General features: G+C 38.4%; 1 protein-coding gene across 1 annotated transcript in view; it reads left to right on the top strand.

Moving 5' to 3' along the window:
* Window positions 1-22620, top strand: part of tmc6b (transmembrane channel-like 6b) — a 23513-nt gene extending 893 nt beyond the window's left edge. The window contains exons 2-21 of the mRNA XM_062556832.1: window positions 454-592; window positions 4227-4354; window positions 4517-4642; window positions 5342-5506; window positions 7526-7634; window positions 8346-8430; window positions 8593-8847; window positions 9575-9774; window positions 10923-11067; window positions 11238-11393; window positions 11933-12102; window positions 12407-12491; window positions 13004-13101; window positions 13729-13824; window positions 13946-14021; window positions 17044-17177; window positions 17468-17647; window positions 18355-18433; window positions 18525-18620; window positions 20802-22620. Of these exons, the coding sequence (XP_062412816.1) occupies window positions 537-592; window positions 4227-4354; window positions 4517-4642; window positions 5342-5506; window positions 7526-7634; window positions 8346-8430; window positions 8593-8847; window positions 9575-9774; window positions 10923-11067; window positions 11238-11393; window positions 11933-12102; window positions 12407-12491; window positions 13004-13101; window positions 13729-13824; window positions 13946-14021; window positions 17044-17177; window positions 17468-17647; window positions 18355-18433; window positions 18525-18620; window positions 20802-20819 (2457 nt within the window). The 5' untranslated portion in view covers window positions 454-536 and the 3' untranslated portion in view covers window positions 20820-22620. The remainder of the gene's footprint in view (window positions 1-453; window positions 593-4226; window positions 4355-4516; window positions 4643-5341; window positions 5507-7525; window positions 7635-8345; window positions 8431-8592; window positions 8848-9574; window positions 9775-10922; window positions 11068-11237; window positions 11394-11932; window positions 12103-12406; window positions 12492-13003; window positions 13102-13728; window positions 13825-13945; window positions 14022-17043; window positions 17178-17467; window positions 17648-18354; window positions 18434-18524; window positions 18621-20801) is intronic.

The raw sequence follows: 22620 nt of genomic DNA, 5'->3' as shown, positions 1-22620 counted from the left end.
TATAGCGATGTTGAGCAATAGGCCTAGCTTTTAAATGCATTGCGTCAGATTACAGTAGTGGCAGTGTGTGTCTGAATAGTTTTTCAAAGAATAACATGTAGCATTTCTTCTGCTGTTCTGAGCAGTTAAATTCACTTAAACATGGCTGTAGCTTTTCAGACCTGTTTTACATGCCATATCATATTATTTTGTCCAGGCTGTTCATCCGTGTAGCAATAAGATTTTTAGGCAAATATAGGCCTATGTGATATTAGGCTACACGTTCAATTAACATGAGTTTAATGGGAGCATGGCGCTCTATAGACATACTATAGGCATAGGCTAGTGCTTAAATCTATCGTGTCATCATATTTGTCAAATAAATATCTATATGTATGAAATTGCGAACACTTGTGATTCTAGAATCAAAATATTGATTGATAATATATCCTTTTCTATTTTCTCTCAATTTAGGTGAGGATCGCAAGTGATGAAAGCCCAAAATGCTAAAAGCATGTACATGAAATGCAAACTCTGATTTTGAATTAGTAGAGAAAATGGCCCGAAATGTGTGCTTTGATACATATTCAGACCACCTTGAAACAGAAATGGAGTAAGTACATCTGTACACACTCCTACACACACATCTTCCTGAGTTGCTGATAATCACAGGCCTGTGTATTCTGATTGAAAACGGTTTACTACTGGTGCTCTGACTCTCTCCCCCGCTCGCTTCTTGTCTTTCTCTCCATACCACACATTAAAGTACGGTGGCCCTGAAGTGCAAAACACAACACAAATAAGACAACACAACACAAATAAGACAACACAACACAAAGAGAGAAATCACGGCCCCAAAGTGCACAACACAACACAAAAAGAGACAACACAACACAAAGAAGAGAAAAAACGGCCTCGAAGTGCACAACACAACGGCAAATCACACAACACAACACAAAAAGAGACAACACAACACAAAAAGAGAAAACACAACGGCAAATCACACAACACAACACAAAAAGAGACAACACAACACAAAAAGAGACAACACAACACAAAAAGAGAAAACACAACGGCAAATCACACAACACAACACAAAAAGAGAAAACACAACGGCAAATCACACAACACAACACAAAAAGAGACAACACAACACAAAAAGAGACAACACAACACAAAAAGAGACAACACAACACAAAAAGAGAAAACACAACGGCAAATCACACAACACAACACAAAAAGAGACAACACAACACAAAAAGAGACAACACAACACAAAAAGAGAAAACACAACGGCAAATCACACAACACAACACAAAAAGAGAAAACACAACGGCAAATCACACAACACAACACAAAAAGAGACAACACAACACAAATAAGACAACACAACACAATTAGAGAAACCTCGGCCCCGAAGTGCACAACACAACGGCAAATCACACAACACAACACAAAAAGAGACAACACAACACAATTAAGAGACAACACGAAATACCTTCGGGCCACATGATCGTCGCTGGGACACGTACGTAGGCCTGCAGCCCGCAGAAAATAGCATGCTGGGTCTTCACATGTCCATAAGAATCCACAGTAATGGAATATCCACGTTGTGTTTTATTCATAATATGTTTGGTGTATAATCCAACTCATACAAAAGCAACAAGTTCGAAACAAATCATCAGAAATCAGGAAGTAAAACAGCTTGTAACTCTGTCACCGTTCTAGATACCGTCATACGGTAATTTTTGTGAGATCCCCCTAGTTACCATGGTAGCTACCACACATCAGAGTGATGGCTTTGCCCAAAATGTCTTTCTGCGACGAGATATTAAAAACCGGAGGAGATTGGGCAAGAGAGCTGTCAACCAGGCTCCCCAAAAATCTCCAGAATGTTAGCTTTCATTTGACACCAATATTATGCTTCTACTCAAAGGGGTTCTTGTGTAAGAGTTTTATTGTCAGTAGCCTATGCACCATTAAATCTTCGAATTATTTCAGCCTGCATGTCTCTTTAAATCTTTTAATGAATGTTACGAGGACTTTACTAGGGTTTATAAAGTAAAGTCGCATATCACTGAAATCGTCTACCCCTTGGCTTCAACGCTATCCGGTTTTCAATGACGAGGCATGTGGCTGACTAGTGCTGTCGTCATTCAAAGCTGGGGAGCCTGATTGACAGCTCTCTTGCCAAATCTCCTCCGGTTTTGAATATCTCGTCGCAGAAAGACATGTGGGGCAAAGCCATCGCTCTGATGTGTGGTAGCTACCACGGTAACTATAGGGGGATCTCACAAAAATTACCATGGTATATGACGGTATCTAGAACGGTGACAGAGTTACAAGCTGTTTTACTTCCTGATTTCTGATGATTTGTTTCGAACTTGTTGCTTTTGTATGAGTTGGATTATACACCAAACATAGGCCCTATTATGAATAAAACACAACGTGGATATTCCATTACTGTGGGTTCTTATGGACATGTTAAGACCCAGCATGCTATTTTCTGCGGGCTGTAGGCCTACGTACGTGTCCCAGCGACGATTCATGTGGCCCGAAGGTATTTCGTGTTGTCTCTTAATTAGGCTACAGTGCATGAAAATGCACTGTACTGTTCTTCCAAGGCTTCTTCTTATTATTATTATTCCGCTGATCAAATTCATTTTTTCTATTCAGCTTGAACCGTTTAACTTAGAAACTTCATTCAAACGTCGCAACGTAGGTCTTAAATAGGGGAAGGCTGCTATGTATTTTTCAACTTTGTAACTTTTATACTTTTTAAACTATAAATTAAAAACTATTACAAATTTCCCCATAGACTTAACATTGGCCTCTATGACATCACAATCGGATCATTAAGCAATTAGAATCTTATGCCAGGTGGCCAGCCCCACCTGCAGCAGCCCTCTCTCTCTCAGGCTTTAAGCATACAATCTCTCTGTGAAGACTACATATCCTGTTAACTGTTTCCTCTTTCCACAACTGTTTCAAAATAAAAGTCCTCACTGCAATAATACACTATTAAATCATTTAACCATTGAAACTACTCAACTATTTAACTGTTCAACCATTCCAACTGTCAGTTATCATCAACTATGCCTCCAGTCAACTACATGAGACCTCCATGCACCTAGCAACCAACATAGCAACCATCAAAATTAAGCGTTTATGACCGTTTCCATAGCAACCAACCTGATTTTACTACAGTAACTTCTTCATTCCTGATAGTGGCAGCCATGGATACCCCATCAACAAATGTTTCAAAATAAAAGTCCTCAGTACCAAGTTAGCTAGTTAGCATGGTTAGCATAGTTAACATTGTTAGCATAGTTAGCATTTTTAGCATAACTGCTAAAAATGATTAGCTAAGTTAGCTAATCAACGTGGTTAGCATTGTTAGCATTGTTAGCATTTTTAACATTACTGCTAGAAATCATTAGCCAAGTAAACCAATCAACCTGGTTATCATTGTTAGCATAGTTAACATTTTAGAATACCTGTTAGAAATCATTAGTTAAGTTAGAACAGGAATGTTTAAGCTTTAAAATGTCTACCTAAACACTATCAACTCTCTTTAAACTATGCAACCACCATGTTTACCCTAGCTACACCTTAGTAGCCATATCTACATTATCTATCTATATTCTTTTTTGCATTTTCATGCACTGGTAATTCCTTGGAATTGCATTTCTAGTTGTGTTGTGTTGTCTCTTTTTGTGTTGTGTTGTGTGATTTGCCGTTGTGTTGTGCACTTCGGGGCCGAGGTTTCTCTAATTGTGTTGTGTTGTCTTATTTGTGTTGTGTTGTCTCTTTTTGTGTTGTGTTGTGTGATTTGCCGTTGTGTTTTCTCTTTTTGTGTTGTGTTGTGTGATTTGCCGTTGTGTTTTCTCTTTTTGTGTTGTGTTGTCTCTTTTTGTGTTGTGTTGTGTAATTTGCCGTTGTGTTGTGCACTTCGGGGCCGTGTTTTCTCATTTTGTGTTGTGTTGTCTCTTTTTGTGTTGTGTTGTCTTATTTGTGTTGTGTTGTCTTATTTGTGTTGTGTTTTGCACTTCAGGGCCACCGTATTAAAGGCATATAAAAAAAAGTGTGCTGTAAAACACCCCCTTTGTGATCTAACGTGACATTTCTACAGATTTCAGCATTACGGCGATTAATGGACTCAATGTGTGTAGTTGTCATTTGTAGGAGCTGTGTTTAGTTTAAAATGTAGTAATGCTCTGTGTCACTGTCTGCTGCTCCCCTCCCAGAAGCCCCATTGATGAAGCAGCAGTTCATGACTCCTTCAGTCACTTGATACAGGAACAGGTTCAGGGCTTTTCCGGTCCTGTTGATGCCCTAGAGATGGATCAGTTGGACCTTGACGATGAGGCCAGAGGTACAGCATCTTTATATTTACTCTCCATTAATCCTTAAGAAATTAGTATGGCTGCTTCTGCCGCTACAGTAGTCTGTCAAGTTTTTTTTTTTTGTTCCAATATATTTGTGTTAAATTTATGTGGAATTGATATGAATTAAGCGGCACTACTCTTGTTCTCAGATGATGTAGGATACTTGGTAAACCCAGTGTTGCGACCGGAAGAAGGCCACCAACAAGGAGATCCACGTGACCACTGGTCCTCTGCTACTCTAAGAATTTTGTCCTCGATGCCAAGCCGCACGATTGGTCAGTGTCCTTTGTCTTTATCTGCATGTTTTATTTTGTTGTTGTTTGTCAGTAGTACAGTGGAGAGAGAAAGCAAACAAGTGGGAGAGAGACATGGGGTGGGATCAGGAAATGACCACAGGCTGGAATTGAGCTGTTTGAATTGCTGCTGTAAATGCTTAACAAAGGCGATTTAACACAGGGTGAACTGAGCTGTTAATAATGATAATAATAATAATAATGATGATAATAATGAGTATTTATATAGCATTTTTCATAAACAAAGTTACTAAGGGCTAGGCTAGAAATCTAGATGCCCCTAGCGGCAATTTCCAAAAGATGATTTTATATTCCTCTTATTAGTCAACTTTAGCATGTGTTCAAAAACGTATTAGCCCCACTGTATGTGTGGGGATGGGGGATTATCACTATTGATGCGATTGTCAATTCTGCTTATCCGTCCGATTTTTTTTCAACATTCTGCATGGAAAAGGTAGTTCAGTATCAACACAGGAGAATTCTTTCCTTTTTGTAATTTTGCCCGTGTCGCTTTCTGTCCATGCAAAATCTTTTCAACTTTCTTCTCTTTTACTCTGCACATTGAACGTTTACATTGTGTTTTAAATTCACTGCAAGCCCTAGTATTTTCTTCAGGAAATATAAATCCAGTTTTCCTTCTTTTGTTGTTCACATAAATGTGTGTTCTGTTTCTCTCTTCAGGCCGCAGTCGTGGTGCAATCATCTCTCAGTACTATAACCGCACTATGCAGTTGCGCCGCCGCAGGCAAAGTCGGCCATCTATACGTGACTTCTCCCATTCTTCCCGGCCCAGTATCCGAGGTTATGGTGGCGTGGAGTCAGACATGGGGGATTTACAAGAGGAGGGTGAGATGAATCAACATGACAAAATCATTGAGGACTACTAGAGACACTGTTATGATGGTCTAAAGCAGGGCTCTTCAATTAGCGGCCCGCGGGCCGGATCCGGCCCCCGAGATACTTTGTACTGGCCCTTGAAGTGTTGGCTGATGATGTTATATGAGCAAATCCTTATATTCGGTAGAGGCGTAAATAACTTGTGGAAAACACGATAATGGAGGTACAGCGATAGGCTACACTGCGAGTAGCGCCTAAAAACAATGTTCGGTGCGTTGCCGTTGTAGGCTACTGTGTTACTGTGTATCATGCAAAGACGTTACTAACTTGTGTCTTGCTTCGCTTTTACGCAGCGTCACCAACATGTTGACGTGCGCCAAATCCAAGTTGTTTCCCTCAAAGCATGAAGCATTTTTAGTGCATGAAATTTCACCGGTAGTGCTCTCCAAGTCCTCTCCAAGCAGATCCTTGCGAAAACATTCGCCACTCGTAATGTAGCTATTGGAGCAAATAGGAGTAACTTTGGTGGCATCATTTCTGTTGCATGCTCTCACTCGCTCTGAAGTCTTGCAGCCATTGCACCTCAGCCAATTGCACGTAACGTTTAGAACGAGTGAAACATATTAGCTTAATTTCAACGTAAATTGCCACTATGTTGGAGTATATGAGCTAGTAACATTTTAACGGGTTGCACCACGCAAATAGTTTCAGTGTGAAACTAATAGGCCTACACATCCATCGCCTTGATGTCAAGTCTACTGTACTGTAAGTACTGTAACATTGATTTGTGAACACGTTCGTCCAATTTAAATGTGGGGACGTTAAATGTACAAGTATGTTGATAAGAGTTAAATATGCGACCGATAACGCACATTAAATTCATTTGAACACTGTTTTGAAACCTGTTTGTACCCATTGGAAATTGTATGGACCTATCAGTTACTTCGCAAAGCTCTGCTTCCATTGCTGTTAATGTTATCACAGATTTCATATTAGCCATATTAGCAATGTAGACTCAGTGTCACCTTCCCAATGCCTACCACTGTGGTAATCTGGGTCTGTGGTAGAAATATTCCCAAAACACAAATACAGCAAAATAACCACCAAAAAACGATGTTATGTTTTTACAAAATGCAACATATTAGCAATATAGATCCAGTGTCACCTTCCCAATGTTGGTCTACTACTGTGGTAGTCTGGGCCTGTGGCAGAAATATTCCCAAAACACAAATACAACAAAATAACCACCAAAAAACAATATTATGCTTTTACAAAATGCAACATATTAGCAATATAGATCCAGTGTCACCTTCCCAATGCTGGCCTACCACTGTGGTAGTCTGGGCCCGTGGCAGAAATATTCCCAAAACACAAATACAACAAAATAACCACAAAAAAAAAGATATTATGCATTTACAAAATGCAACATTTGAACACACATATTGGTGCTGTTGTAGTTTATTATCTACATTTGTACGTGATTACTCATATTTCAAGCGATATTTCTCCGGCCCCTCAGTTGTGATACCTGTCATGAACTGGCCCCTATTACAAACTAATTGAATAGCCCTGGTCTAAAGCATGGCGCAAAGTTATTTTTGAAGTTCAAATAATAGACGAGTGCAGATGCATGTAGACTATACTCTGTTAAGTTTTAGTAAAACATGGTTTACTGGAATAGCTGTTCCATACGGTCGTGTGCTAGCAGATTCCTTCAAATGCGCCGGTTACCATCAAAATACTGATGCGCAGTTTGAAGTCATGCTGTCTGCTGTTAAAGGGAATGACGGATGTCGCTCTCATTGGTTTAAAGGATGTTACTCTCAAAACACACACATGACTGATTAAGAGACATAGGAACGCCTTGTTGTGCCATTCGTTATCCATTTGATAACAAAAAAATTACTAAAAGTAAATAAGCTTTTCGCTAGTGACCTTGCGTGTTAGACTGTCATAATGGAGCCCTAAATGCGTTTGAATGTGGAAATTAAACAAGTGTTTGCTTTTGTGTGTCTTTTTCTTGTACAGAAGCTAAGAGAGAGCGCCTTGTGAACAACTTGCAAAACCTAAGTGTTAGTGATCGTGTGCGAATGCTTAGGGCCATGCCCCTAAGTGTTTCAGAGAAGACTGAACTCAGGTACATCCTCAGATCTCTTTTTGCCACTGACCTATTTATGTAATGGTAATATAATGTGTTATCTCATTCTATGCTTCCTCGTAGACCAGCTCCTCTGTTGTGGTCTCTAGGTGGACAGACACCACTCTAATAATAATGATAATAATAATGATAATAATAATAATAGTAATAAAAAATAGCCATAGCTCAGTGGTAGTGGCTGTATCCCAAACCATACTGACCTAGTGCCTACAGGGACCATTCCTCACATCAACTCCCCATCTTTCTTCCACTCATTTTTCTGTCTCTACTGTCCTGTCAACGAAGGCATGAAAAGCCCCAAAAATATATTTAATAATACTAATAGCTAATAACATTTAGCCAATAGCACTTCTCATACAATGAATGCAACTAAAGTGTTGCTGTATCAAAGTGCTAGAAATCACAACAAATACCAATATTAAGGGCAAATATAGGCTATTTGATTGACATACCGTCCAAAATCATTTTTTAATGGCAGTCAAAGAATCACATTAGGCCGTCATTTTGGACATTGACGGCCTAAAGTGTGCTCCTATACAGACATGTAAAGGCTCTCTCTTTCAAGACCGCAAAGATTCTTCCTTCCTTCCATTTCTGAGTCAAGGTTGATTGTGTCTCTTGCCTACAACTGCATGCAGACAAGCTTATCATCATGAACTACCACATTTGGTTTTCTTCTTTTCTTTCCAGGCATCTGGCACTGCGGCATAAAGAGCGTTCATTCTCTAGAAGCACCATCCCTTGCTGCAGTCAATTTAAATATTATCTGATCATAGTAAGTATCTCACCTGCCTTTTATTTCAATTTTATTTTTACCTTTTTTAATAAAAAGGTGCACAGTCTTCAAATTGCCCTAAACTTTAATGGCAGTCTTTGTAATAAAATCGTTATTTATTTTTTTTTAAATTAATTTTAATAATTTCTTGTCTCTTTCTAGGCTGCCAGACAAACTTGGTATAGTTGGCTGTCAATGCTGTCATCTTTGCAGCTTTGGCAAACAGCACTGAAGACAGTGAGCGGCCGTTTTGGCACAGGCGTTGTCTCGTATTTTGCTTTCCTTAGAACTCTTCTTTTCTTCAACATCTTCCTCTTCTCTATGACTGGGCTCTTCTTAGTACTCCCACAGGCTGTGTTCCCCCCAGTGCCCTCCAGCACCACAGGACTGTCTGGTCTGGAACTGCTCACTGGAGGGGTAAGTGATCTTCAAATGCATTTGTTTTGTAACATACCTGTACACATTAGGGAGAATTCTGGCCTTTTTTCAATCTCTGAACCCTGTTGCTAGATGATTTTTTTGGCCCGCGCTCTGGTCAGACTTTCATTCTGTCTCAACGTTCTATTGACTCAAACTTTTTGCAGTTCACTGTCTGGCCACAGTTTAGCATTGTTTTAGATGGGGCGTAGAAGGGCACTATTGAGCTTCTGTCAGCGCAGATCCATTGTGATATGATGATGACAAGAGTGAGGAAGGCTGAGGAGAAGCTAGTCAGGGGCGCCTGCAGGAATGAATGTTATGCACTAGAGATGCACCCTCAAATCGGCTGATGACTGGAATCGGTGGAGTAAAAAACGGTGGAGTGTTCCTTTAAAGCAACACTACAGAGTTTCTTGTACCTTAAAATAATGTTCCCAAAATCATTTCAACGGTTCATCAACTCGTAACAGGGTGAACGGCACTTCTGCATTCGCTTCGTGACCCTCTATCGGCTATAACTGCACTAGACGTAAGTTTACCAGATCAGGTAGCGGTTCTGTAGTGCGATGGAATGAGACATTAGAAACTACAAACAGCAAATAACTACATCGTTTTTTGCTGGAGAGCGACAGAGGAAAAGTGCTTTAGTGTTGCTTTAAAAGTCCCAAATCCCAGATGTCCCAGCTCATGTTGACTTCTCTCTTTCACACCTCCTTTATTTCAGGGTTATTTCACAGAGTCAGTAATGTTCTATGGCTACTACACAAATGTCACACTGAAGAAAGACTGTGTTCCAAAAGATTCCGTTTCATCAACTCCAAATGAAGTAGAGTGTTCTAGAGGTCTTTCCTATAACATACCCCTTGCCTACTTCTTTACCATTGGAGGTACCTTCTTTGTCACCGGCATCATTCTTGTTTACACGTAAGCATTTATTCCCCATCTTTTTCTCAACTGAGAAGTGTGATTTCATTCCCTGATAGATAGATAGATATACTTTATTTATCGCCAAGGGGAAATTACCTGTATAACCCTGATGGGGTTAAGGGAGCAACTCCAAGATATTAGTTGACCTTGAATGAGTCTACTTTAGCACATATTTCACTCACTGTACCATTGTAATTATTTGTTTTATTCCTTTTTAATTCCGATGACAATATTTAGGGAATCGTCTTACTTCGTGTTCTGTAGCGTCAAATCAGTGCCCGTGTTTGATTTCTTTCAGTGTTGTGTAGATCTGACGGAGCATGAGGCATCTTTTTTTTTATTGTAAGATTCAGCCAGATCTGTGCGGCGCTGCAAGATCTCTGGTTTGATTCTATGCACAAAGTCAGAAGATTCCCTTCTTCCATAAACAGTCTTGTTAAAACCTCTCTTCACACTTTCAAAGTTTACAATACTTCCGTTCGTATGTAACATAAGGACATTCACCACACTACCACAGAAGTGTAATTATATTTTGAGCATTGTCAGTGGTATAGAATAGCGTTAGTTTTCTGACGTGCTAGCTTGGCCCACAGGCTTCCACTGACCATTTCATTGCTAATTCGGTTTTGCTCAAAACTCCACCAATTAGCATACTTTTGCTCTCAAATGGAAGTTTGAACTTGTATCTTCTGTAAATAGAGCCTAGGTCATTTTTAACTCCGGAGTATTCCTTTGATATGTTATCAAAATAAGTACTTGGATGCCATATAGCGGGCAATTAAATATTATCACAGAAGTTGTGTATGTACTGTAACCATCCATGTTGTTACACTACAAAAACGGCTTACTAACTAAACTAACCTAGCGCTTAAGACTTAAAAAAAGTAAAAAATGATCTTACAATAGAGCGTTAGGTCTCTTCCTACTGGAAACAGTTTTTGATTTTTGATCTTAATGTAAGATTACTAACACTTGGTTAGATTTTATTTTTTTGCTGTGTAATGCCTCAGCCCAGGGTGCAAAAATGTGCATCAGTGACCTAGAGAATGTAGCCCGTTTGAAACAGCTTTCATGTGTAAGCGCCACTTTTGTAGTATTGCATGAATAATTAATAATGAATTTCCTCTTTATTTACTCTTTGACAGTATGTCAAAGTTATTTGGGCAGAGTTTCAGGATTGATAAATCCCAGAGTATCTTGGCCATGAAAGTCTTCTGCTCCTGGGATTTTAAAGTCATCAAGAAAACTTCTGTCAAACTGCAATCGGAAAATGTCTCCACACAGCTTAAAGTAAGCGTTACAAGTAGCAGGCTTAATGATCATGTGCTGACATAAACAGTTTTTAACACACACACACACACACACACACACACACAATTGTTATATTTGCAACTTTTTTCTAACCATTCTCCACAAATGTATTACCGGTATGTCTTTATTCCTTCCTTTCTTGTGTGCAGGAGCTTTTAGCAGAGATCAGTCATAAAAAAGGGGAAGCACCCATCCGTCAAAGGCTAAGTCGAATCTCAATGCATTTGCTAGCCTGGACCTTGTGTGTGGGAAGCATCTTGGCTAGCGTCTTTGCTGTCTACTACTTCTCTGAGTTCATGCATAAGGTAGACTATGAACAAACTATACTGCGTTGTATTTTCAGCTTGAGGACGTAGATTGTCTTTTTCATGTTCATGCAAGTACATACATAACAGGACCTTTGTTATTTGCAACCATCACTTGTAATGATTCAAGAAAGTTTGTAAACCCTTCAAAAAGACATAAAAATCAAATGATCTTATATGTGAAGGATCAAGTTCCAGAAATCTTGGAAGCAAATTGCTGCCACTCTAAATGAAAGGCTCAGTATCACGTCATCACTTGAAAAGTTTCTTGGTAAAACATGTAAAAGTTTTAACAAGATATTTATCATGTTGTTACATTAGATTATCACATTAATTCAAGATAATAATGTTTTGCGCAGCATGAGTCAGTAAAAGTGTAGTGATGCTGCTACACGTGGTAATGAATGCTGTGTATTTCAAGTAAAACATCATTTAGTCATCAGTAAAATGTGAACTAATCAGGAATTGAATGACGTCTCACCTGATGACATGATGTACATAACCTACTGTACCAATAATATTTGTATCTATTTCTATAGGACCTCCAGGTCCGAGCAAGAAACAGAAGATCATCTGACAGCGCTAGCCTGCTTGCTCTGCCTGTGGTAGTGTCCAGCATTAATCTTCTGTTGCCAGGGTTCTTTAATATAGTGGCCTCATTGGAGAAGTATGACTCCCCCAGTGTGCGCAACTATGTTTCTATCAGCAGGTAACCTTCTCAGACTTTAGAAGCAGTGTTGCCAGATTGGGTGGGTGGGTGCCCACCCCATATTGGGCTTCTTTTGACTTCATGGGGCGGGGGAAAATAAGCTCCAGGCGGGCAAATAAAATGTAGAGATAAATGGTTCTCTGACAAAATTGTTGTTGGCCCATTTTTTGCTGAAGAGGGCAGGTTTTTGAACGTGATTTGGCAGAAATCACTCAAACCAATCTGGCAACACTGTTTAGAAGCCCCATTTCAAATCCAGGATGGTCGGTAGCTAATATATGTGTTGTTCTGTTTTTTTCAATAGGAACCTTATGTTGAAAGTGAGTGTCCTTGGCATCTTATGCTACCATTGGTTGGGTCGCATTGCACCTGACCGGGACAACATTGTGGTGAGATTACCTGTCAAATCATCTATATTTATATGCTCATTGGATTCACACTGATTTTTTTGCCTTATCCAGGCTGTGAAGTTTTGTCATCACCCCTCTTGATTTTAGGGTACTATTCATAGCAAGCTAGCCTACTAATAGTAAGCAAATGTATCTTTGTTGCTCCTCTTGCAATAACAGAATGAACAGGGATGGGAATGGGAGGGCCTGAGTGAAGCAACACTGTCGACTAGTTGATTCATTCATTGTAAATTGTATAATCTCTCAGAGAAAAATGCTCAAATGGGTCGCCAAATATACTGGCTGCCGATTACATACCTGGCTGGTCCACCCAAGTAAAGTGTGTGCGTGGGAAACACTTTTAGTGAAACTTCATGATTCTGACATATTTTTTAGAAATAGCAATTTGACTGATTAGAACAACTTCCTTCCCTGTTCATGGACCAGAATAATGTGTGTATATGTATAAATGATGGATCTGAGTTAAAGTCTTTGCTGTGTTTTGTTGACAGTGTTGGGAGACATTTGTTGGCCAGGAGCTATACAGATTCCTTGTGATGGATTTCATCTTCACTGTACTGGATACATTCTTTGGGGAATTGTTGTGGAGGTGGGGGCCTTTACTTACTTGAAATGTTCAAAAGATTAATTCCTCTGCACGTTATTCTACAACTTTCTCAGTCTGATTATATACGGTGCCCTCACAGTTGTTGGCACTTCTAGTAAAGAGTGATAGAAGAAATGTACCCTTATGGTGAACTAGCTTAATCTCACAATGAAAATGAGACATACAGTTGAAGACATACATACATACTAGGGCTGTAAAACGCTAAAAAAAAAAATCGAATTAGTTACATACTCAGTTACATGATTAATTGATGTAAATTAATTGCTTGCATCCATTTTTGCTATGAACATATTTTAAAAACAATGTTGGCAGATGAGTGAATCGATTATAGACTTTAAAGTTGTATTCTTGTTACATGTAAAGCAAGTCTCTTTTTTTATATTGAATGTATTCATCACTTTTGTATTCATCACTTTTGTATTTCCCTGACTGAAAATCCATTCAATGACTGATTATTTGTAGAGGACAGCAAAGGCATCTTTCACATGTTTGTGTTGTTTTAGTTAGTATTTAGAATGACACTCTTACCTGGTGAGGACAGTAGTTGGCCGCATACAGATGTGTTTTTTTGTTTTGATGGTTGGATTGAAACATGTTTGTTCTGCATAGGTTGTTTTCCCAGAAAGTGCTGAAGAGGAGGAGGAAACCTGTGTTTGACATTGCACGGAATGTTCTGGAGCTGATCTATGGGCAAACACTTGCTTGGTAACCTACTTCCTAGCACCATTGTCACTCACTGGAATGAGAATAGTTTAGCTTAGCGAAAATAATTTTGTAAGTATTAATATAGTTTGTATGTTTATCTATTTTATACTTTTTTTGGCAGGATTGGTTTGCTGTTTACGCCATTGTTGCCGGCAGTACAAATTCTAAAACTCATCTGCCTGTTTTACATGAAGAAGGTACTCTTGCTATATACAGTACCCTCCAGAATTATTGGCACCCTTGGTAAAAGTTGACTAAAAATAGGTCTAAAAAATAATCTTTAGGTGATTTATTGTACTCCCACAATGAAAACAACGAGGAAAAATACACCCTGCAAGGGAAGCAAATTTATTCTGAGAAAAAGGAAAATCTCATAAAGAAATAAATGTTTTTAATAAAAACACGTCACTCACAATTATTGGCACCCCTACTTGTAATACCTTCTTAAACCTCCCTTTGTCAATAAAACAGCATATAATATTCTTCTCTGACACCCCATTAAGATTGAGAATACAAAGTAAGGGATTTAAGACCATTCATCTTTACAAAACCTCCCCAGATCGTCCAGATTGCTAGGTCCACACTTGTGCATTCTTCTCGTTGACTCATCCCACTGTTTTTCTATGGAGTTTAGATCAGGGGACTGCTATGACAATGTCTGAAGCTTGATTTTGTGTTCAGTAAACCATATTTGTTTTGATCTGTGCATTTGTTTTGGTTCATTGACCTGATGAATGATCCAATCATGACCAACTTTTAGGGCCTTGGCAGAGATTGTTTGATTTCCTTTGAAAATGTTCAGGTTTTTCTTGGTGTTCATGATGCCATGCACCTTAATTAGGTTCCCAAGGCCTTTGGGAATTAAAACAGCCCCACAATAGCACAGCCCCTCCACCATAATTCTGATTAGGCATGGGGTTCTTTTTAGTATAGTCATTCTTCTATGTACGCCAAAGACACCTTAAGTGTTTTTAGCAAAAGAGCATACTTTTATTTTCATCTGACAATAGACCACACTCCCAGACATGTCATGGTATTCAGTAACTCCTGCCATTTACATTGTTCATTAAATGACTCTACTAGCTTTAACCTGACATGCTGTCTAAATAATCTATTAGCAGTGAGGTCACTTTTGAAGATTTTTGGGGGGGACTTGGTGACCCCAAGATGATAGCTTTGTCTGTAACTCTCAACAGTGGTTCTTATGGATTTTTTTGCCTATCATACCATCCTCTATACTGTGCGTGGGAGCAAAATAGCCATGGGTCTTTGTCCAAGCATGTTTGCCACATTTCCAGATGATTAGAACCTTTTAGTCATCATTTTAACTGAAAATATAGGCATTTTCAACAAAATACCTAGTTTCCATAGACATTCTCTTACTTACAAATGTCAACATAATTTCTTTTTATTTCAATTTAGTGTATTCTCTTGTCTCTCCAATGTTGAAAAATGACTAGAGGATTTAGCCTCTGAGTGACTTCATTTTCATACCATAGTGAAAAAGAACGTCATGAACTACTTCTGAAAGTTCACAGACACTCTGATTTACTTTAAAATGTTGCATTTACATAGGAAAATGCTCCTGTTAAATGTTGTACATAATATGTTTCAGGGGTGCCAATAATTGTGAGCAAGCTGTTTTTGTAAAAAATATTTATTTCTTTATGAGATTTTCCTTTTTCTCAGAATAAATTTGCTTGCCTTGCAGGGTATATTTTTCCTCATTGTTTTCATTGTGGGAGTACAATAAATCACCTAAAGATTATTTTTTATACCTATTTTTAGTCAACTTTTACCAAGGGTGCCAATAATTCTGGAGGGTACTGTATGTCCCTCTCCCTCTCTCTGTCCCTCTCCCTCTCTGGTTTTTGTAATAACCAACATACTTTTTGCTCCACGGTGGGGTTTTTTTTTTTTACTATCTTGCAACAGTTACCAGGTTTTTGAGTTTTGAATGGTTATTTGCCATCACTTGTGCTCCTTATATAGATTTTCGCTTTGATTTAGGACAGGCCTCTAGATGGACCACTCTAAAATGCTATTGTTTTCAGTTAACCATTTCTTGTTTGTCTTGTTTGGCTCTTTGTTTGGAATCATTGTGTGGTTTAAAGAGACCCTATGCAACTTTTTCATAGTCATAAAATCGCTTAGAAATCGTTGTTTTGCTTGACTGACCAGTTTGATCGAAAACAGTAATATTTCCTCCCGCCCCCAGTGTCCCTATCCGCTATTGCAACCTTGCAGTTTGTGCAGGAGGCGATCGCTTCTTGTTTACATCTGGAAGTCTGAGAGGCGTAAGGAACAAGAAGAATCACGCTTGCAATTTATTTATATATATATATATATATATATATATATATATATATATGGCCTACAGTATATGCGTATAAATATACACGCTAAAGATGTAGGGGAAGCTCTGCAGAGAAATATGCAAGCATATAACAGCCATACTCCTGGCACACTATTGGCCGGTGACGCGCCGAAAATTAAACTTAAGCGACGCGAAGTGCAGTAGAAACAAAGCGCAGCCTCGCCAGACTAATGTTCAATCTTAAAAGATTGAGTTTAGTATGGTGAAAACCAGACTAAGTTGCTAAGGTAATCATAGTGGTTACTATGCTTTATTAAGTGGTTGCTATGGATCTGCCGCAGACATTAGAATGATAGAAAAGTGGATGTATGACTTCATTTAGGTTCAGTTCAGGTTAAGTTCTGCCCAATGGATTTTTATACAACATCATGAAAAACATGTGTGCGCAACTATGGGGCAGAAAGCGCCATTGAACAGCATAGAGCAGTGCTCTCCATGAAAAGATCAAGGATTTTTTGTCCTGAAAACTGCACCAATCAAAATAGCGATGGTTAGAGAATGCTCAGGAATGCATGTCTAGGCCAAAAAACAGCGGATGTTACGTTTTATTAATAATTCAAGTGAAAGACAAACTATGCCAAAAAATGCCGATTTAGCTTACAGTAGCCGATTATATAAGTTTGTAATGTTGTGGCCGACCACCCCAAGGCGCGCATCTACATTACTTTTCATTGATGATTTCAGTATACTGGAATTATGTTTCATGTGTCACGTCATTGAAATGTGAATGTGAAGCTGTGAAATGGCCTCTTGAACATGCTGTTTAACACTGGGTGGGAGGACAATTGTTATTTCACTGTTTTTCTAATGGTGGCTTTTCTGTTCATATTTACATTCTGTAGACCAGTTTGATGATGAACTGTCAGGTTCCAAGAAAACCATGGCGTGCAAGTCAGATGACCACCATCTTCATTACCCTGCTATGTTTTCCGTCATTTCTTGGCGCAGCTGTGTGTGTCACATGTACAATGTGGTCGTAAGTGGAAAAAAATATTATCACTCTTACTAAGCATAATTAAGCCTTAGTCCAATGTGTTTTGAAGACATTTGTGGCACATAATAAAACAATAAGCCACCTTAATCCTCAAAATAAATTGAACAAATTCTGGATAGTTTGAATTTTCATTTATTGTTATATGCTAATGTAAAGTTAGGAGTTTATTTTTTTACATGCTAAGTTGAACACCTATCTGACGTATCATAACTGAATTGCTAAGCTGTTCATTTGCTAAACATGAACATTTAATCTCTTTGGCTTCCCTTTAGAATCCCACCATCCCCAAGCTGTGGACCATTCCGTGGCCTGAAGACCATGATTCAGTCGGGAAAACTCTGGGTTAAACAGTTAGAGAGTGCCAACTCTAACTTGGCCTGGCTCACTTGGGTGCACACTTACTTAGTGGAGAACCCTGTGATCTTCCTTTTTCTTACTGCCATGATCTTCTGGTAAGTGCTAATAAAAAAGGTTATTGTGTCTTGTGCAAGTTCCTATTGGAATACAGACACACACACACACACACGCACACACACATACATATAGGCCTAGGCCTATTCTGTCATTACTGGTGTTTTTTTTTTTTTTTTAGATCTGAGGACCGCTGAAATGTCCAGTTTTAAGCTAAAATGACTTGTCAAATTAATTCATGCGGGTGTTTACCATTAGACTTTTGAGGTCCGTGTGTTATGGCAATCACTCAGCCAACCGTGCTTTGTAGCTGTTGCATATGGCATAGGCTTACCCAAGAATTCGCTATTAAGCTAACTATTAAACAAACTATTAAATCACTCTCATACTTTTCTGCCCCTCTTTCTGCTAAATTTGTGAAATGAAGGGAAAAGTAAAGAAAATCTGTAAATTCACATTTTCACATTGTCATTAATAATGCAACAGACTATATTACCAAACCCCAACCCATCCATTATTTATCAGAATATTATATTTTGTTTGGTGTGATCTGCTCATCATTGGATAGCACAACATCGTCAACTCAGTATTTGTTAGCTTGCTAGCTTTTTTCTAGCTGGGCTGATTGCAAGGTTTTTGCTTTAGCTTACTACCTAGTGCCTAGTTTAACTATATCTGATGTTTTATTCACTTTAAATGTTTTTACAGTTTTACCTTTAAAAAAATAAACTTTTTATCTGTTTTCCAGCATTGTCATCTACTTCCACACGCAGGTGGTAGATGGACAGAGGAAGATAATTACTCTCCTTCAAGACCAAATTGAAAATGTGAGACCAAAGCCTAGCCATGTTTTCAAATAATTATATTCACTTTGTCCCCAATATATTCCTCATTATTTTTTTTTATTTCTTTCTCTAGGAAGGGGAGGATAAAAAGTTTCTGATCACCAAACTGCAGGCAATCCATGAACAGAGTCGACCTTTGTCTTCCCAACGAATCAGAGGAGCTAGTGAGGTAAAGTTATTTTCTTTTATTTAAAATTTGGTGTTTAGCACATCCCATTCACTTTAATTAATATTGTACGTTTGGTAAAATCTTCAAACTTTATTACTGTTTTTTTTTTTTTTTTAAGTATACATTTTTGGCCTTTTTGCCTTTATTAGTATAGGTAGACAGGAAACAAGTGGGAGAGAGAGATGGGGTGGGATTGGGATATGACCGCAGACCGGATTCGACATGGGCACTCCGACCCGTAAATGGTGCGGGCGCTGTAGCCTGCTGCGCCACAGCGCCCCCAAACTTTATTATTGTTGACCACATGGTACTCTGATGTCCTGGGTGCCTTCAACTTAAATTTCTTAATAAAGGGGTTGGTGTAGTTGAATAATGACAGTTTAGTATGAAAAACATACAGTGCTTATAGAAAGTCATCATACCCTTTTGAAATAGTTACTTTTTTTGTCTTACAGCCTGAAATCAAAACCCATTTTAAAAAAAAATCTTTTCCAGTTTTATTTACAAATTTAGCTGTACAACATCAAAATAATGAAAAAAAGGCAACAGTTCTGAAAATTAATAAAAAATGTAAAACTAGAATAACAGGGTTGGAAAAGTCATCATACCCCTGACTGAATACTTTGTAAAGCTTCCTTTTGCTTTCATTACAGCCATCAATCTGTTTGGATATGTCTCTATTATAGCTTTGCACACCTAGATAGAGGAATATTTGCCCAATTTTCCGTGCAGAAATGTTAAAAAATTTGTCAAATTCTATAGGGAATGGCGATGGACTGCTCTATTCAAGTCAATCCACAGATTTTCTATAGGATTGAAGTCAGAGCTCTGACTTTGCCACTCAAGGATATTCACCATCCTATCCTTAAGCCACTGCTTTGTTCTTTTGGCAGTATGTTTAGGATCATTGTCGTGTTGGAAGGCGAATGACCTGCCCATCTTCAGCTGTCTAGGAGAGGGACGCAGGTTTTCCTTAAGAATGTGGGTGTACTTGGCAGCATCCATTTTCCCTTCTATCCTGACCAATTGCCCAGTCCCCACTGAAGAGAAACATCCCCACAACATAATGTTGCCCCCACCATGCTTCACACTAGGTATGGTGTGTTTTGGGTGGTGTACTGTGTTGGTTTTCGCCAAACATTGCGCTTGGAGTTCAGTGCAAAAACACATCTGGAATATTCTGCTACCATGTGGAAAAAGCTTTTATGGTCAGATGAGACTAAGATCGAACTTTTTGGAGACTAAGATTGAAGTTTTTGGACTGAGCTCCAGGCGCTAACCAAACACAGTATACACACCCAAACACACCCAAAACACACCATACCTACTTTGAAGCATGGCGGGGGCAACATTATGTTTTGGGGATGTTTCTCTTCAGCGGGGACTGGGCAATTGGTCAGGATAGAAGGGAAAATGGATGCTGCCAAGTACACCCAAATTCTTGAGGAAAACCTGCGTCCCTCTCCTAGACAGCTGAGGATGGGGAGGTCATTCACCTTCCAACACGACAATAATCCTAAACATACTGCCAAAAGAACAAAGCAGTGGCTTAAGGATAGGATGGTGAATATCTTTGAGTGGCAAAGTCAGAGCCCTGACTTAAATCCTATAGAAAATCTCTGGATTGACTTGAAGAGAGCAGTCCATCGCCATTCCCTACAGAATTTGACTAAATTTTAACATTTCTGCACGGAAAATTGCTTTACAAAGTATTAAGTCAGGGGTATGATGACTTTTCCAACCCTGTTATTCTAGTTTTTAATTTTTTATTAATTTTCAGAACTGTTGACTTTTTTTTCATTATTTTGATGTTGTACAGCTAAATTTGTAAATAAAACTGGAAAAGATTTTTTTTTTAAATGGGTTTTGATTTCAGGCTGTAAGACAAAAAAAGTAACTATTTCAAAAGGGTATGATGACTTTCTATAGGCACTGTACATACAGTATACAGTGAATCTCAAATACCATAGGGAGGGAAAGTAATCGCATCACCCCCTACCCATACAGTGGTGTATGTGATATGCAGGTCCACTCAATATAAAAAGCATAGAGATTTCCATATAAAATATCCAAGGATATGTATGAATAAAAAAAGATGTACTTTAATATCCAGTGGCAGTGCACGGTACTGAAAAGAGTCTTTCTCACGCTAGCTCTTCATCTTTGCTTATTGTTTTTCAGGACTCTAGTTATTATTGAGCTTTAATAATAATACATGCAAGTTGCATCTTACATCCAGAGATCCATATCGGGGTCAAACGGCACATCGCTCAGACAAATACACCCAACTGGACAGCAACGGTGGTAAACAGTAAACATTTATTGTTACACCTCAGGAGAATCTTGCTACATCAACTAAATAAGAGTTTTGTATCAAAGTGCTAATGTTAGGAGTGTTAGGTTGATGTTATAGCACCTTTTTGTGTGTTTGTGTGTGTGTGTGTGTGTGTGTGTGGGCGCGTGTGCGTGTGCGTGTGTGTGTATACTGTTGAAACACTGTAATTTGTGTAGTTTACAGTATATAGTCTGAAATTGACTCCTGTCAGAAACATCAATTTCCCTCTCTCTTATTGTTTCTCAATTTCAGGTAAACAAATATATACTAATAACGAGCACTGCAGTTTGAGAATTAATGGAAAATGTTTGAGTTCATGTCTTTCATAAGTCTTTTAATTTACTCGCCTTTTAAATAGTATTGAAATTAGATCAGTTTATGTTAGCAGACCAATTAGTGCCATCTAGAATCATTGACACCCCAGATAAAGCTGACGTCATCATCTTTTAGTGATTTATTGTAATATCACAAAGAAAATAATGAGGACAGACAAGTTTTTTTCTGAGAAACAGAAATATCTCATTACAGGGAGGCTACACCAGACACGTAACTGAAATGTACGCATTGTGTCTGCTGCAACAATTAGCATCCATTATGATCAATGGAACTGGCTACACCAGATGTGTTTATCTGATCAAATCAGAAAAGGTTGTTGCTGCACCGTCTCTGATTTTTTTTCAAACCTGGTCTATATCATCAATGGGTCCTAAAACCGAGATCTGTGAAATATTTCTGTGCAAATATTCTGTCTTTATCTTTTTCAGACCTTGAAATTCTTTCATTTTTACAGCTTGAAATACACATGCCATGTTTAGGCATTAATATCTTGACAAATCTTTTCCCTAGCTTCCACACATTTTCTAGAAGACCAACTCATATAAGCATGCGTAAACAATTTAAAGTCTGTACTAAATGTTTCTTGACTTCTGAAAAGGGCCCTAGATATTGGGAAAATGTGCATTAAGTGTGATATTTGGTATTTAAAAAACGGTTTATTTGGTTCATTTGGTGTCAGTCACTATTTTCTCTTCAAATACATACATCAGTTTAGTAATGTTTCCCCACAATTTGAAGTCTCCGCAACAAATGACAATAATAAGGATAAAACAAGTATTTGTATTTTTGTGTCATTTTCATGCAACTGATCAGTGGTATGTGGGGTAGCTCCATAAACATCTATGTGGAAATAGGCAAGTATATGGATATGAAGTATGTCAAGTACCAACGTTGAAGTCCCAATTACAGAATGAATGCATTTAGTTACAGGCGTGTTGGGAACACCAAAATAAACAATGGCTTTTAGTGCTCCTTTTACAAGGCATTGACTGGGAAGTGGTGGTATGGGTACACCTTGGAGAAGTCAGAGGTGCTGACTTCCCTTCAAGGTTTCCTCTTTATTTTCATTGTGTGGTTACAATAAATCACTAAAAGATTATTTTTAAAATAGCCTACCTGTTTTTAAGTCAACTTTACCAGAGGTGCCAATTATGATATGACTGTATACTGTGTTCTTGTGTTGACTGATATTTAGTGATTTTGATATTATTGTTTTTATACATACTGTATATTTCCCCTTTTATTTTAAAATGTTTTACTTTTTATTTGGCTTTTGTTGTATGTTTGTTCACTCAGGACATTGCTGAATAAACAATGGTTGATTCTTTT

Source organism: Sardina pilchardus, chromosome 15, assembly GCF_963854185.1.
Source record: "Sardina pilchardus chromosome 15, fSarPil1.1, whole genome shotgun sequence".
Taxonomy (NCBI): Eukaryota; Metazoa; Chordata; class Actinopteri; order Clupeiformes; family Clupeidae; genus Sardina; species Sardina pilchardus.
This window is presented reverse-complemented; position numbering and strand designations above follow the sequence as displayed.